The sequence below is a fragment of the Miscanthus floridulus genome, chromosome 5, assembly GCF_019320115.1.
Source record: "Miscanthus floridulus cultivar M001 chromosome 5, ASM1932011v1, whole genome shotgun sequence".
Lineage (NCBI taxonomy): Eukaryota > Viridiplantae > Streptophyta > Magnoliopsida > Poales > Poaceae > Miscanthus > Miscanthus floridulus.
This window is the reverse complement of record NC_089584.1, coordinates 94,698,201-94,713,342: the sequence shown is the minus strand read 5'-3', so window position 1 is coordinate 94,713,342 and position 15,142 is coordinate 94,698,201. Positions and strand designations below refer to the sequence as shown.

The window sequence follows — 15,142 nt, the reverse complement described above, 5'->3', positions numbered from 1 at the left end:
AAAATAGGTAACATATGGTCATGCAAATTTTTTGTACAGTGTTATTGTGCTAAGATGAGGTTAAAAAAATATGAAATATGTTGTTTGACACTTCTCACTAGGTCAAACCATTTTCACTAAAATAAGCCTATGTACCTTGTTATTTTTGTAAAGGATATACTTGTTCAGTTGGCCTGAAATTTATACAGTAGTCTATTGGGAGCATATATGAGCTACTATAGTTTTCTCAGAATTTATTGTGCAATTTTGATATATGTTCCTTATTTCACCTTAGTGTCTAAATAAATTAATAAAGGTATTTAAATAATTTATTTGGGCTTGACCATTATGTTTTCTAAAGTGTATATGATGTCTACGAACTGTTGGTACCATTGGTTGTGCCCAGATTTAATTTCTTGTATGCAGTGAAATATTAATTGCTCTATAATTTAATTATAGTGACTGTTTTGGACAGTTTCTGTTGTTAAGTAAATTGCATGGGTAAAATGATGTTTGCTGTGAATCTTGTCAATAATAAAGTTGTATATAACTTATTTATCTTGCTTGTGTTAAATTTTCATAGCAATAGGCTAAATGGTTTGAGTGTTATAGCTATTGGAAGTTGGTCTCCAGTAATGCTTATTCTCTAGAATTTCTAGATAAATCTGGGAAATTGCTTTGTTTGACCTTGATAACCATTGACTCATCTTGAGATGACTATAAGAAAGTTGTAGGCAGTTTTATAAGCTTTCCAGAAAGTCTAAGATTATAGTATTTGGTTGAGTAGAACTCTAGATATAGCCAGAATAATAGCTACTGTTTACGGTCTAGGAAATTACTAGGTCAAATTGTAATTGTTTGTCTTATGTGATACTTGTGTAGATGCTTAGGCTAATTGAGATTAGTTGTTAGCTATAGATTCTAAGCCTCTTACTGATGATGAATAACTTTACCTTAGGGTACTAGAAATTGGTGAGTGTATGTTTCTTATACTATAGAAGAGATATGCACCTACTCAGTAAAGATCAACTAGAAGAAAATTATACATCTACTTGGTCAATGAATGTTAAATTTATCACACATCTTGCGGATAACCATACTCATGCGTATACACTTCATTAGGCCATCTCATCTCTTATGCATCCATGATACTCATTTTTGCATATGCATGCAATAGGTTCTTCGGAAGTCGTGATGCTACTCGAGTTCGAACCCGAGCGTCAGGAGGAGGAGCAGGTAGCCCAGGAGCAGGAGGTTCAGGTGGATGGAGGAGTCAACATGGAAGATCTTTCTAAGTGTCCTGATCACCAACCTTCCTCGTTTCTGAAAGGCAAGCCCCGAAGTATTCTAAGCCTCCTATGTTTTCTAAATATTAACTTGAGTCCTTTTATGTTGATGCATTAAGTACTAAGGGTTGATTGGAACCACTTGTTGCATATACTTTCCTTGTCTAGACAAATATATCTTAAATTCTATGTAGGTCCAGGATCGAATATATGCTTAGCCATGCTTAGTCCGGTAGAAGTCGGGTGATTTTCTGTCACCTGCAAGATATATGTAGATATCTAGTCATAGTTGGCTATAATTGCTATCGTAAAAATAACCATGTGTTGATGAATAAAAGGAGACCAGGCTAGATTGTGATAGAGAAGCAACAGAGCATGGAGGTCTTGGTGCCTATTTATCCCCATCTATGTCGGTTAAGGACCTATTCATTGTACGTCCTCATATCATGTTGAACGCATGCCTAGCACTTAGTTGGCCAAATAAGCCTTCCGATCGCGAAGCCAAGTAGCTCAACTCAGGCCGAGACCCGATAAGTGAAAGTGCGCACACTGGAGGAAGTAAGGGTGTGCGGGGAGCCAGTGGCGTGAGTCCAAGGTAGACCGGGCCTAAACTTCCTGGCAGACTGGTAGTATCCCTGAGGGTGCGGCGCTGATTGGACCTACAACTATACCTGAGTTGTACCAAAGGTGACCCGACGCGACCTCGATGAGGGATGTATGGGTTTGTGTTAGGAATAACTCCCCAGCTGGTTGGAATCGATTTGAGTCGCCGTCTCTTCCGGATAGTGAGAACTTAACTGAGCAGTGGCAACGTAGCATTAATTGATGGAACTTGATGGATATGATGATGCTCAAATTAATACACCGGATATGGTTATTAATGCTTGTTAGCTTAATCACGTGATTGCTCTAGTATATGTGCTAATCTAGAGATGCTTAATTAAATAGGTATTCAATTTGATGCTAAAGATATTTAATCTCCAAGTTACGTTACTTAAGTTTTTATGCAAAATGTTGTCAAGCTAACTCCACCAATAAAGCCTTGCATACTTCTTGGTGTCATATTATTTCTGGTTTACGACATGTAAGTCTAGCTGAGTACATTCTCGTACTTAGGATTTATTCCCTCTTGTTGCAGATGATATGGTGTATCATGAGTACTGTAAGAACTGCCTTCATCCTGCCGTGGATGAGGACTAAACCATAGGGCATGGTACTCCTAAGTTATCCTCTCTGTTATGCTTTTGCTGGAAATGACCGTGGTACTGGTATGTATTTGAACTAAGTGTGATGTTGATGTCAAACTACTTTGCTTCTGCTATTTGAACTTGGTTTGAGATCCTTCGTGATTTCATCGGACTACCGGATTTATATGGGCTCAAGTATGATAGTTTGATCGCTTCGGTGATTGCTATTATACTTGTGCTCTTATAAATTAGACGGTTCTGTTACAGACGCCATCCGTTATGATGGTAAAAAGTTAAATATCTCTAATGTTGCAAGCCTAATGCTTGTCAGTTTGTCATAGGCACTGGTTTATTCAGATACTTATGTATGCTGCAACTTTCTTCATTTCTGAAGAGAGAAAAATAAGACCAGATGACAGATGGTGTTTTGGCTAGCGTGTTTGCTTTTGAATTCGAGGGCACAACTTTTAGATTCTTAAATTCGTGAAGAAATTTAATGCAACATAATGCTTCCACTTGCATTCACTTCTCACTCGTATAGGCATGATGGGTGGCCTCTCGTCGATGCAAAATTGGGGTTCACCAAAGGTGGACTAAAATTTTGGACACTATTCTATCACAATATTATGCAGCAGAGGATCTAAGAGCAATGCAAACGAAGTTCTTTATATGTACATGAAACCAATATATGTTAAAACTAAGTGAATTAGAAAGCTTATAAACAAAGTAATTTCTTCATAGTTTAATGCAGCAAGATATATTACTAATTTACTACAAGAATATTCACTGCAACTGTGATGGCTTTAGTCTTTCACTGATCACTTTTAATCACAAGCAAATTGGATTGGCTAAGCACCAAGGAAAATTAAAATGAACTTATATACTCCCTCCATTAAAAAAATGAAGTCCATTTAGTTTTTCCTAAATCAAACTCGTCAAACTTTGTCCAAGTTATAGAAAAATTCACCAAGATTTACAATGTCAAACTAATTTCATTAAACCTACTACGAAATATGTCATGATAATGCATTTATTTGGTATCATAAATGTTAATATATGTTTCTATAAACTTGGTCGAAGTTAAAGTAGGAAGAAACTTAAACAAGTTACATTTTGGATTGGAGGGGAGTATAAGTAGAATATAAAAAACATTAAAAATAGTATATTATAATGGAATCTAAAGTCTACCTCATGGTTTAGGTAGGGACTGTTGATGTAACACATTCTATCTAGGGATAACTCTCTAGGCATATTCCAAACATTAAAGTCCTTTACCACCCTCTCTCATGTTAGATTCAATTGACTTGAACCTCTTCTTAAGTTCACATATTATTTTCGTGCCTCAGGAATCCACTATGCATTTGTGCCTCTAGGGGTCTATGTTGGATATGTCCAAACCATCTCAACTAGTTCTAGACAAGCTTTGTTCAATGGTTCTACCCCCAGCCTATCATGTCTATCGCCGTCAGGGGCAGGCCTAGCGCAATTCATGGGTATTTAGTTGAATACCCATTACTTTTGCCAAAAAAAATGTAGGCCATAAAAAAGCTGTTTCTTTTTATCCTTAAATTTTTTTAATACACACTCTTACAATCCTAGGCCTGAATGTCTGACCCTTCATCATTGTAACTCCATCCTTCCATGCATGAACACAAATCCAATGTAACATACACATTTTTTCGACACTTAGCAAATTGAACTTGTTGCAAGTTAGTAAGCCAACATTTTGCACCATACATCATCTCAAGTCTAATTATGAGTCTATATAATCAAACTAAATTTGAAGCTTCGTGCATAAAGACCAACTGATCAACCCATGATAATATTTACCAGAAGTGTGAAGTAAAAAAAAATAATGCTTCAGGGTTCAACTGATCCATTGCAATTAAAGGATCTGGATTTGTCCATAGAAGGATTCATACAACAAAAGGACTGACCCATTTTCTCTAGCAAATACTCCTTAATTTGAATACTACTTGAGAATTCAATTCTTTATTTTACAAACTGAAACAGGATTGCTTATTGCAACTCACCATGAGTAGGCAGGGTGATCGTCTTGGTCAGCACATGCCAAGAGCTCTATTACAATATCGTTCATTGTAGGCCTGCTGTTTTTTTCTCCAAGACAAGCTATAGCAACTTGTAACATTACCATTGCTTGCTCAGGATTGAAATGACCTTGCAGTCTATGATCAACTATATCCTTCACATCTCCACTCTCAAGAAATTGCTTCAAGACCTGCACAAACTGTCTAAGCTCGATTTCCATCCCATCGACAGTTATCCCACTTGATATCCTAGTACCTGTCAAAATCTCAAGAAGGACAACACCATAACTGTAGACATCAACTTTTGCGTTGATCGGCAAGTTTAATGCCCACTCTGGGGCCATGTACCCCATTGTTCCTCTCATGTGTGTGAGCTTGAAACTTGAGCTGCCTCTCTTTGAGAGTTTGGCTAGTCCAAAGTCTGCTATCTTAGCTTCAAAATCTCGGGTCAGGAGTATGTTCTCTGGCTTTACATCACAATGGATTACCCATTCAAGGCACTCATGATGTAGGTAGGCCAAGCCTCTTGCTGTTCCCAATGCTATTTTGAATCGCTGGCTCCATGCAATTAGTCTCTCACTACTTAGATTGCCAAATAGATATCTGTCCAGTGATTCATTCTCCACATACTCATAAACCAGAAGTTTGTGGTGATCCTCGGAGCAAAAACCCCACATCCGTACTAAATTCATGTGATTGATCCTTCCAATTATACTCATTTCTGCCCACAATTCCTCCTGATTGTATGAGAAATTTGTTAGCTTCTTCACTGCCACTACTCGCTTATCTTTGAGTACTCCTCTGTAAACAATTCCAGAGCCCCCTCTTCCAATCTCTTCCTTGAACTTTCCTGTTGCTTCCCTTAACTCTTGCAGTGTGAACATCCTGAATTGGTTTGTTACCATCCTGTAGCCTTCCTCCATTGACTTGGGAATGTTTTGCTTGCTGGAAAGAAACCACCATCCTGTACCAATAAATAGCAGTACTAGGGCTCCCAATATTGCTGCAAACACATAATAAGTTGTCCAATTGTTATCGACACTGTTCATGCCATACATACTTGAAGATCCTTCTACAATTTGAGGAATATTCCGGTTGCACGTGAGATGAGACTTTCTGGAGACTATGGATGTTGATATACCCAATTTTTTTGGTAGTTTTATATAGTTGTCACCAGGAAAATTTGGGTAGCTGTAGCCATTGAAGAGAATAACTTTGGTGAAGCAAAGTCCAGGTCCCGTTTTGTATGTGAAACCAGAGCAGGAGCAAATCTCCAAGCAAATCTTCTTACATTCTTCTAGTGAGATGGACTGGTTATAGGTCCGATCAAAGCCATAAAAGTCAGTATGTGGGAGCTTGATGAACTCAAAGTCTTCCACTTTGTAACTTCTATTGCAGCTTTTGATAAATTTTGGCCGGCAACCCTTTTTCCAATTCTGTTGGTCAGTCATCTCATATCCTGGTGGGCATGAGCAATGGAGACTTGGCAAGTACTTACATATCCCATTCTGTCCACATAGCCCGTGCACATTACACATTTTTGCTATAGCCTCCCATGTGACTATCCAACTCCCACTTGATGCATTCAAGCTGTACATTCTTAGGTTTCCATCATAATCTATTGTCAGTCTTCTCTTGGTTACAGTGCCCCAATCAGAAGACTTTACTTTAAGCAAATCACTTGACCGGAAATAACCTTTAGCATCAAGGACTGCAATTCTGGAGCTATTGTAGTTTGTCCGCCCATTTTGAAACACAGTGTAATCTGCACTTGGCCAATAGATGCTTGATATATCTGGCCCATCATACATGAGGCGTAGCACATTGTCATTGTCAAAATAGAGGCTATTGTAACCAGATACTAACCTTGTTCCTCTAGTGAGTGGCTGAAAAGGAAGCAAGGTGTCAGTTGGTGAAGAGAAACTTCCCCACAAAATTTTGCCATTGGCATCTTTTATGACAAGGTTGCCGATGTCGAGAAGGACAAGTGTCGTGCCCTTGCCAGAGCTTGTCTTACTGTCCCATGTCACAGTGCCATTGACATCAATCAGGACCAAGTTGCCATCATGGTTCAGCAAAACCATGGAGCCCCGACCATTTACAGGGGACTTGGGATTTGCAGACCACACAATGGTCTTATCAACGGTGTTGGTGAACCATATGGAGAAGGAAAAGGCATTCCTTCCAACTTCATAGAAGCCACATGAGAAATCACCATTTGGTGAGACAAGGAAGGTTTGTCTGTACTCTTCTACCAATAAGGATGAGCCAGTACTTAGCATCAGCTGGGGTGAAGCATATGAGAATGGAAGAATGGTGAGCATTGGAAGAATGATTAGAGAGAGGAATCTGGCCATTTTTCGTGGTATGAGAGATATGCTATGGTTCATCCTTTTATTATGTTTGGGCTCAAAAGTCATAAACTTATTTAGCCTTAATCTAGTTCCCACTTGCTGCCTAGATGCTTTCGTTTAGTCAAAAAATGAATTCCTGCAATGACTTCAACACCTAAGCCAGGAATAGGTAGGTAATTCTTCACTGAGTCACCCATGGCGGCTTTGAGATGAATGCGATTGAATTAGTAAATTATTTAAGTTTTTTCCCGGAAGGATGAAGTTCTTAACTGACCTTATGTGTTTCCTTCTGCTTTTGTAGGACATTCCATGCAATATGGTAGAAGTGTTTTCTTCAATGAAATACCTTGGTCATCTTTTCGTGTAGCATCATTTCTGTTGAGCTATCTGCCAGAGGTCAGTCAGTTCTTCGAATTGGCAACAGAAGTTTGTTGGTGACATGCTGCCTTTTCTTGCTCAGTGTCAGCACTTCTGTAGTCATTAGTTCTCGTTAGGTCTTTCTGTGGGAGTATGCAAAATTGAAAGTTAGTCACTACTCCCTCCGTCTCAAATTAAATAAACGTTATCCTAAGTCAAACCATTTTAAGCCTGACCAACTTTACAGGAAAGAGCACCAACATTTATGACGTCAAATTAGTATCACGATACATTATGACATATATTTTCATAATATATTTATTTGGTGTCATAGATGTTATTACCTTTTCCTATACAGTTGGTCAAACCTAAGATAGTTTGACTTTGAGTGATTCTAGAAATTGATTTATTTTGAGACAGAGGTAGTACTTTGAGCTAGGATTGTCCTAGAGTTTATTGGTGTCATCATTTTGGAAGAAAAATCAGATGCTATCATATGTGGTCCTGCAAGCTGTGGCAAATGAGTTACCTGTGGTGTTAGGGTGGAGCAGTGGGGCACCATGAATTGCTCTTAAGGTTGTTCGCCCCTGGACATGTAACTCTGGGTTCAGGTGTCTGGTTGTCTACAGTTTTTTGTGTGGCAAGTCAATAGCTTTCTCCTTTGCGTGTGTTAGTGTGTTCTGAGGGTGAGTTGGGTGTGTTGGGTTGAGGTAATTGGCTCCCTCTACCTTACTATTCTTTATTTCTAATGAAATGATACTATGTGTTTGAGAAAGAAAAAGGATACTATCCAATAATGTTTGGGCTCATGCGTCATGAACTTATGTAGTCCTGATTTACTTCTCACTGTCTGGCAAAGAAAATTCGCGAAGCCAAACTTGAATACGCTGCTAACTCTGACTTCTACGCCTAAGCAAGGAATATGTATGCATTTTTTCACGTTGATTCCCTCGTATGAGCCTCTGGCGGCTTAGAGAGAGGGAGAGAGGAATGCGATATAATTAAGGTGTTTTTAAATTTTTTCTTTTGAAAGTTGAAGGGCCTAACTGACCTGAGCTATGAATCTGAATACATCTGTTTACTTTCATTTTTGTATGACATTCCATGCAAGATGCTAGATTTGTTTTCTTCAATGTCAGCTGTTTTAATCGGCAACAGAAGTTTGTTGGTGACAGTCTGATTATTCTCTCTCATGCCATCATTTTCATAGTCAATGTTCTTTCTTAAGTCTTTCTGTTGGAGGAGAATTATGTGCTCATTTGAGCTAATATTGTCTGGGTTTTTATTTTATATCACCATTTGGGAGGATGCGTTGGACGCATTGCTTTTGTGGAGTTGGAGTGTTGGACAGGTAGTTGGCCGCCTGACATTTCACCTGTTTGCTGTTCGAACAAAAACAGCAATGCAGTGCTACTATTTTTTTAGGCAACATATCAGATGCAAACCAACCAACCTGTGCAAACTTGAAAACTACCAATCAGGACCACTAGATGCTGATCCAATGGATGGGGTGAGGGGGCTTAAGTGCAAAAAAAAGGCCGGCGGGTGGGGGGCTTAAGCGTAAAAAAATCCCACCTCTCACCCCATTCATTGGATCAGCATCTAGTGGTCCTGATTGGTAGTTTCCAAGTTTGCACAGGTTGATTGGTTTGCACCTGATATGTTGCCTTTTTTTTAAGGGAAACAGGAGGGGTTGCCCCCTACTGGCTTTTATTGAATTTTATTTAAAAGAACTAAAAGCTAGTACAAGGGGATCATGAAACAAAAAAGGAAACGAAGAAAATTAGCAAAATTATACATAGGCTTCTAGCCATTGAGAGTTTTGATTAGAAACCAAACAAAGAGATATTTCAAGCATCTTGAGCTACATACTACAAAGTAGTATCACTATTTCTCTTGGATTTGGAAATCGAAATGCATCCCGAGAGTCAAGTTCTTTGCTTGGTTGGTCTTGGTAGACAGGCTAGATACCAAAAGCATGCTCAGACGCAGGAACTGTAATGTGCAAGATGATGTTTTTTTGCGTCATGTGCAGTCAGAGAATGGAAGAAGACATAGATCATCTGTTCTTTTCATGTGATTTTGCAAGGAGCTGCTGGCAAACACTTCATATCCAGTGGGACGAAGACCAAAGCCTGCTTCCCCGTACTGCTCAAACAAGAGCTCAGCAAAACTTGCACTTCGTGGATTTTGTTGATAGCCACCTGCTGGGAGATGTGGAAACTCCGAAATGACAAGATCTCTGAAAGAAGACAACCAAGTCATAGTCTTTGGTTCTCTACCTTCAAAAACCAGTGTATTCTCCAGTCTTCATTTCAAGGAAGATATTAGATCTTCCTTCTGCTTTTGGTTAGATGCTATCAGTTAATTTCCTCTTGTTTGTATCAAGCTTTGTAATTATGTAACTCGCCCATTTCTTCTTATTTTTAATTGAAGTACTGTGGGGAACTCTGACACAGTTTTTGCCTTAAAAAATATTTCGATATGCTGTATTGTTTTAGATGCTGTTGCTGTGTGCTGCTACAGGTTGCATCCTCAAATCATATGGAGCGTGTGCAGTACCGTATCTCTGTCTATGCTGATGATGTCGTCATAATGTTTTTACGGCCAAACACTAATGATCTTAACCTCATCAAGGAGAATCCAACATTAAATGTTGCAACAAGCTCAAAGTCTTCTCATGTCTCCTTATTATCCAGAGATCAACATGGGAGGCCATCCAACATTTGTTGATCTCATGGCTCCTTATCCAGGGTCTTCTCATCAGAGTCTCCTCTTTGCTATCAGGCAGGAGAGGTCATCCAACATTTGTTGATCTCTTGCGTCTTCGCTAGATAGGCCTGGTTTATCATTCTTCAGAGATTGGGGTTGAGCTCCATCAGTCTGATTTCTACTAGCAAATTTTCAAGTTGGTGGTACCGGGCAATAAAGGACATACCTAAGGAGATGAAAAAAGGCCTTACTTAATACACTCATTTCCCTGGTGGGCTGAGAAATTTGGAAGCACATGAATGCGTGTCTTTAATGGTGCCGATACAAGCATCACAATATTACTGGAGACAATCCTCTGTTTGTGCAAAAGGACTCCAGGAGCTGCTAGCTGGGTCGCTTGTTGTGGGCTGGTTTTTCCTAAGTTTCTGTTGGTGCTCTTTGTCGCTTTGCCTATACTAAACTAGTTTCTTTGGCCTTGTGTCTCATAGCCAAAGGTCATGTTAGGGAGGTTCTTCTCCCTCCTTTGTACTATTCCTCCTTTTCTCTCTTAATAAAATGATGTGCAATTCTCTTGCGTGTTCGAGAAAAAAACTATTCGAGTTCGATAGCACATTCTTGAGCCTAGAGAGTTGTGTTAGTAATGTAGGTGTCGAAGGTCGGTGTATTCATTACCAGATGATCCATATTAACAACATGATGGCAATGTTCCGGCCTGAAATGCAGCCCTTCAGTATCAGAATTCAGAAGCTTTTATTGGCTGTATGGATCCAGGGCAATGCAACTAAACTTCTTCGATCCTATCATGTGCTGAATTTCTCCACCACCAATTGACTTTGGAAACTGGACCTGAACACTCTTACGATAGCAAGGCCTATACCCGTCTTTACCAAGAGCCCAAGGAAGAAGCGAAGTAAGAAGCCCAACCCAAGAGTCGTCAGCCTAGAATGGCGCACCTGAGGAACCAAACCCGGTTGCATCCGGAGTACTGCTGCCCAGCGTAGCTATAATGAATATATCTGAGAGGGGATGTTGAATTTGTCTTTCATCTTGGTTGTTGCCGGAGAACATTGGCTAGATGCGGCTAGAGGGCGGCCGGCGGCAACCTTGATCACCGGAGTCTGTAACTCCAGATTACTAGTTCTAAACTATACATGATATAGTAGTCATAGTAGTATCATAACATTTGGTATCGGATTCGTTTCGATCCATCCACTCCACATTCGTCCACCTCCGATTCGCCCCCAATTCACCACTTCTTTGAGCGCCTTGATCTACAACTGTAATCCCCGTCGGCAGGGTTCCACGATCCACTTTGGTGTTCAGCGCATGAATTCATAGGTCCGAGCCAAGGTCTGTTGGGTCGGCAATCGAAGCTCTGGCGCACGCCCACCGCACCCGTCTTCAAGTAACCATGAAGGTTGAGGATCAGCTCGCTCTTATCCTGGACAAGCTTGAGGAGCAGACGAAGGGGATCAACGAAGGCAACCGCCGGATCAATGATGTGCAAGTCTCCATCGACGATCTCAAGGCAGCAAAGGACGACTTCGATCATTGGCGGCCTCAAGTCGACTCCAAGGTGGCGGATCTAAGCAGCGGCCTAGATTCCCTCTGCATCCAGGTCGATGCTCTGAAGTTGGCATCACCAGCCAAACAACCTGTTCTCGGTGAGGGATTTGTCTACATCAAGTCACCAGGGTTCGCCCATCTGAACCCATCCTCATCGAAAGTGGCGCAAGGGTCGTTAGGCCACGACGATGCAACCTGTCACCGAAGGGATGGTTCGGGGGGCGGTATTACCACCTCCGGTCAAAGGTGAGGAACCCAAATCCCCTACTACCAATGTTGGATTTCACATGCCATACTTCAATTGCAATGCTATGTCACATGGTTGTCATCATGTCATGCCTTCTAGTTGTCACCATGCTATACCACAATATGAGTTTCCTAAATTTGATGGTTCCAATCCTAAGTTGTGGATTAAGCAAGCTAAAACCTACTTTGATCTATATACCATCCCTCCTGATAATTGGGTCAAGTTAGCCACCATTAATTTCAAGGGCACTGCTACATTTTGGATGCAAACTATCAAAATCAACCTTCATCAGTGCTCTTGGGAAGATCTTTGTTAGCATGTTGTGTCTAGATTTGATAGAGACTAGTTCAATCATTTCATTAGATAGTATCTTCATGTTAAACAAACTAGCCCAGTGATGGAGTACATTTCCCATTTTAATTGCCTTATGCATCAACTTCTTGCTCATTGAAAGCATCTAGGCCCCTAGTTGGGTTTCGGTGATTAATGACGACATGAGATTACTGTGACTAATGTGTGTTTTGCAGAGGCAACTTGAGTTAGGTCATGGTAATGATGATTGTTTGGGCAATTATAGTTTTCATGCCCCTATTGATGGAAATCATTTTGGTTTTCATAGGATGGACGACAAGGTTAAGGACGAACTAGTTCTAAGTGTCGTTTGGCATTGGAGAGACACTTAGAGTAGTTTAGGACTTTATTTTTTATTTGGCCATACTATTAACGGAGGTATGAACTAGTAGCTTGACCTAGGTGAGTCTAATGGGTTAGGTGTGGTGCATATTTGTCAAACTTAGCACTAAGTAGCTCAGGAATAGCCCAAAGATCAATTGGAGTCAACCTCATTCACAAAGAATTTTGAATGGGAAGTGAATGGAGGGTTAAATGTTGACCGGACGCTGTTTTAGTGATGACCAGACTCACAGGTGCTGCGTTCGATCAGTGGTCAGCGTGCACAGTAGAAGCTGAGGAGCAACCGGACGATGCACAGTGATTTGAACCGGACGCGCCTCTAGTCATATCTATAGCAGTAGGGCCTCGCTGTCAGGGAGGACCGGATGTTGAACAGTAAATGACCGGATGCTGAGTTTATAGCATCAGGTCAACATCAAAGAGGGTCCAGAGACCAAAATTCCTGACCGGACGCGTCCGGTGGATGTTGACCGGATGCTGGCCATCATCAGATCACTCCAACAACCTTCCCTAATAGGCTGACGCCATGTAGCCATTGAGTACTGATCGGACGAGTCCGGTCACTTGGACCGGTGCATTCGGTCACCCCAAAAACTACTGAGTTAGACAGTAACGATTATGTTTTAAAGTGGGGAGTATATATACTTCTCCTACTCGTCCAACTTAGCTCTCTTGTCCATTTGTTTAGCTGAGAAACACCTTTGGAGTGCAAAGGAGAGCAAGAGCCTAGTGGGTTGATTGAGATTTGATAATCCAAGATTAAAGACCTCATTAGTGCATAGGGAGTAGCAAGTGTGCATCCACCTTTCTTATTAGTCTTGTTTTGGTCAAGTGAGAGTTTGTGCTTATTACTCTTGGTGATCGCCATCACCTAGACGGCTCGGTGGTGATTAGAAACTTGGTGATCATCTGGCGGAGCTTGTGGATGACCCAAGTCATGGTGTGAGCGGTTGTGGGCGATTCACCACGATGGAGTTTTAAAGAATCAGCCCATAGAGAGCACTTGATCCTTGTGTGGATCAAGGGGGAGCTACACCCTTGTGTGGGTGCTCTAACGAGGACTAGTGGGGAGTGGCGACTCTCTAATACCTCAAAAACACATTGTCGTATTCCTCTCCTTCTCTGTACTTTGAGCATTTACATTTGAGCAATTCAATTCATGTCTTTACATTCTTAGAATTGTCATGCTAGAGTAGGATTAGAACCTAGGGTGTAAAACTTTTGTGCGGTAGAATAATAGAAACACTTCTAGGCACAAGGGGGTGAAATGGGCTAAGTGTATGGCTTAATTATTGAAAGAAATTTAGAATTAGCCCAATTCACCCTCCTCTTGGGCATCTTGGTCCATTCAATTGGTATCAGAGCCTCATGCTCCTTAAATTAGGCTTCACCGCCTAGAGCAAGATGTCCCACGGGGATGGACCCCCTCTCGTCTTTGAGGGAGATGATTTTCTTTATTAGAAAATTTGCATGGAGGCGTACCTAGAGGCTTTAGATGTTGGAGTGCGTAGAGCCGCCTCACAAGGCTTCCCAAAACCTAAGGATCCCGCCAACCTTCAAGGTGATGAGGTTCACTACGAGAAGTGGAATGTAAAGGCTAGAAACACCCTTTTTAGAGGCCTTTGCAAGGATGTCTTTAACCATGTGCGGAACCACAAAGACGCTCATTCACTATGGTCAGACATTTGTGCGCTTCATGAGAGAACCAAGAGTGAGCGTGAGAAATGCTATCACCTTGTGATGAAGAAGCTTAATTCATTTGAAATGCTTCCTAGTGAAAGTGCTAATGAAATGTATTCACGCTTGAATATTATTGTAGAGGAGGTCAATGGGCTTGGACTCACTCAAATGCAACCATCCAATGTTGTGAGAAAGATCTTGAGTGTCCTCCCCATTGACAAGTATGGGCATATTGTGACGGTGCTTCATTAAGGTGATCTTTCCACCGCTACGCGAACTCAAATATTGGGAAAGATCAATGCACATGAGATGTACATGCACATCACTCCACAAGATGGCTCTTTGTAACACCCTCGGTGTTATACCCTAAATAAACTACTAAATCGTGTCATGAGCATCGTGTTTATGTAATAATGCATGTGATAGAAGGTGTTGATAAATTTCTTGTAGCCTAAAATGCCCAATAAAAATGTTAAATGGAAATTTATTCGATAACCCATGTTATGTCAAGTAGGGTGGAAGACCAATTTTTATTGAGCAAAAGTATTATAGAACATGTGTGTGACACCTAAATAAGGTTTGAAGCATAGACTTTGTAGGTGACAATGCAACTCTTGCCGTAGAAAAATCATATGACTAGCTAGTATTTCTAATGGCTTGGAAATGGAACTTGAAGTCAAATTCAGCTCAAGACTTGGAAGAAATTTTAAGTTTGAAAATAGTGTGACAATGCCATGTTGGTGAATTAATTCTAGAAAATCTAGCTAAAGGTCAATGCTGTGTTTTTGCTCCTTATGGTAGACTGATGTACCATCGTTAGCATGGTCGAGGTAGCTTAGCTTCAACTGTGTTGGGTTAGTTTTAGACGCACTTTAAAATTTGTGCACGTCATGTGCCTGGCCTATGCGCACGGTCACCTCGCGCGGCCGCTTGGTGTTGCACGGCTGGCCACATTCCATGCACCACGGTGCCTATGCCCGGTTGGCCTATATGGTTGTGGGTTGGCCATGGCTGGCCCAGCAGGCTGCTGTCA

General features: G+C 40.9%; 1 protein-coding gene across 1 annotated transcript; it reads right to left on the bottom strand.

Annotated features, from left to right (window-relative positions):
* Positions 1–4,481: 4,481 nt before the first annotated feature.
* Positions 4,482–6,857, bottom strand: LOC136452651 (putative receptor protein kinase ZmPK1). The gene has a single exon (XM_066453250.1). The coding sequence runs from the start codon at positions 6,855–6,857 to the stop codon at positions 4,482–4,484; it is 2,376 nt and encodes a 791-aa protein (XP_066309347.1).
* Positions 6,858–15,142: the final 8,285 nt, after the last annotated feature.

Coding starts and splice junctions, on each gene's coding strand:
- LOC136452651 (XM_066453250.1), bottom strand. CDS start 6,857: ATGGCCAGATTCCTCTCTCTAATCATTCTTCCAATGCTCACCATTCTT.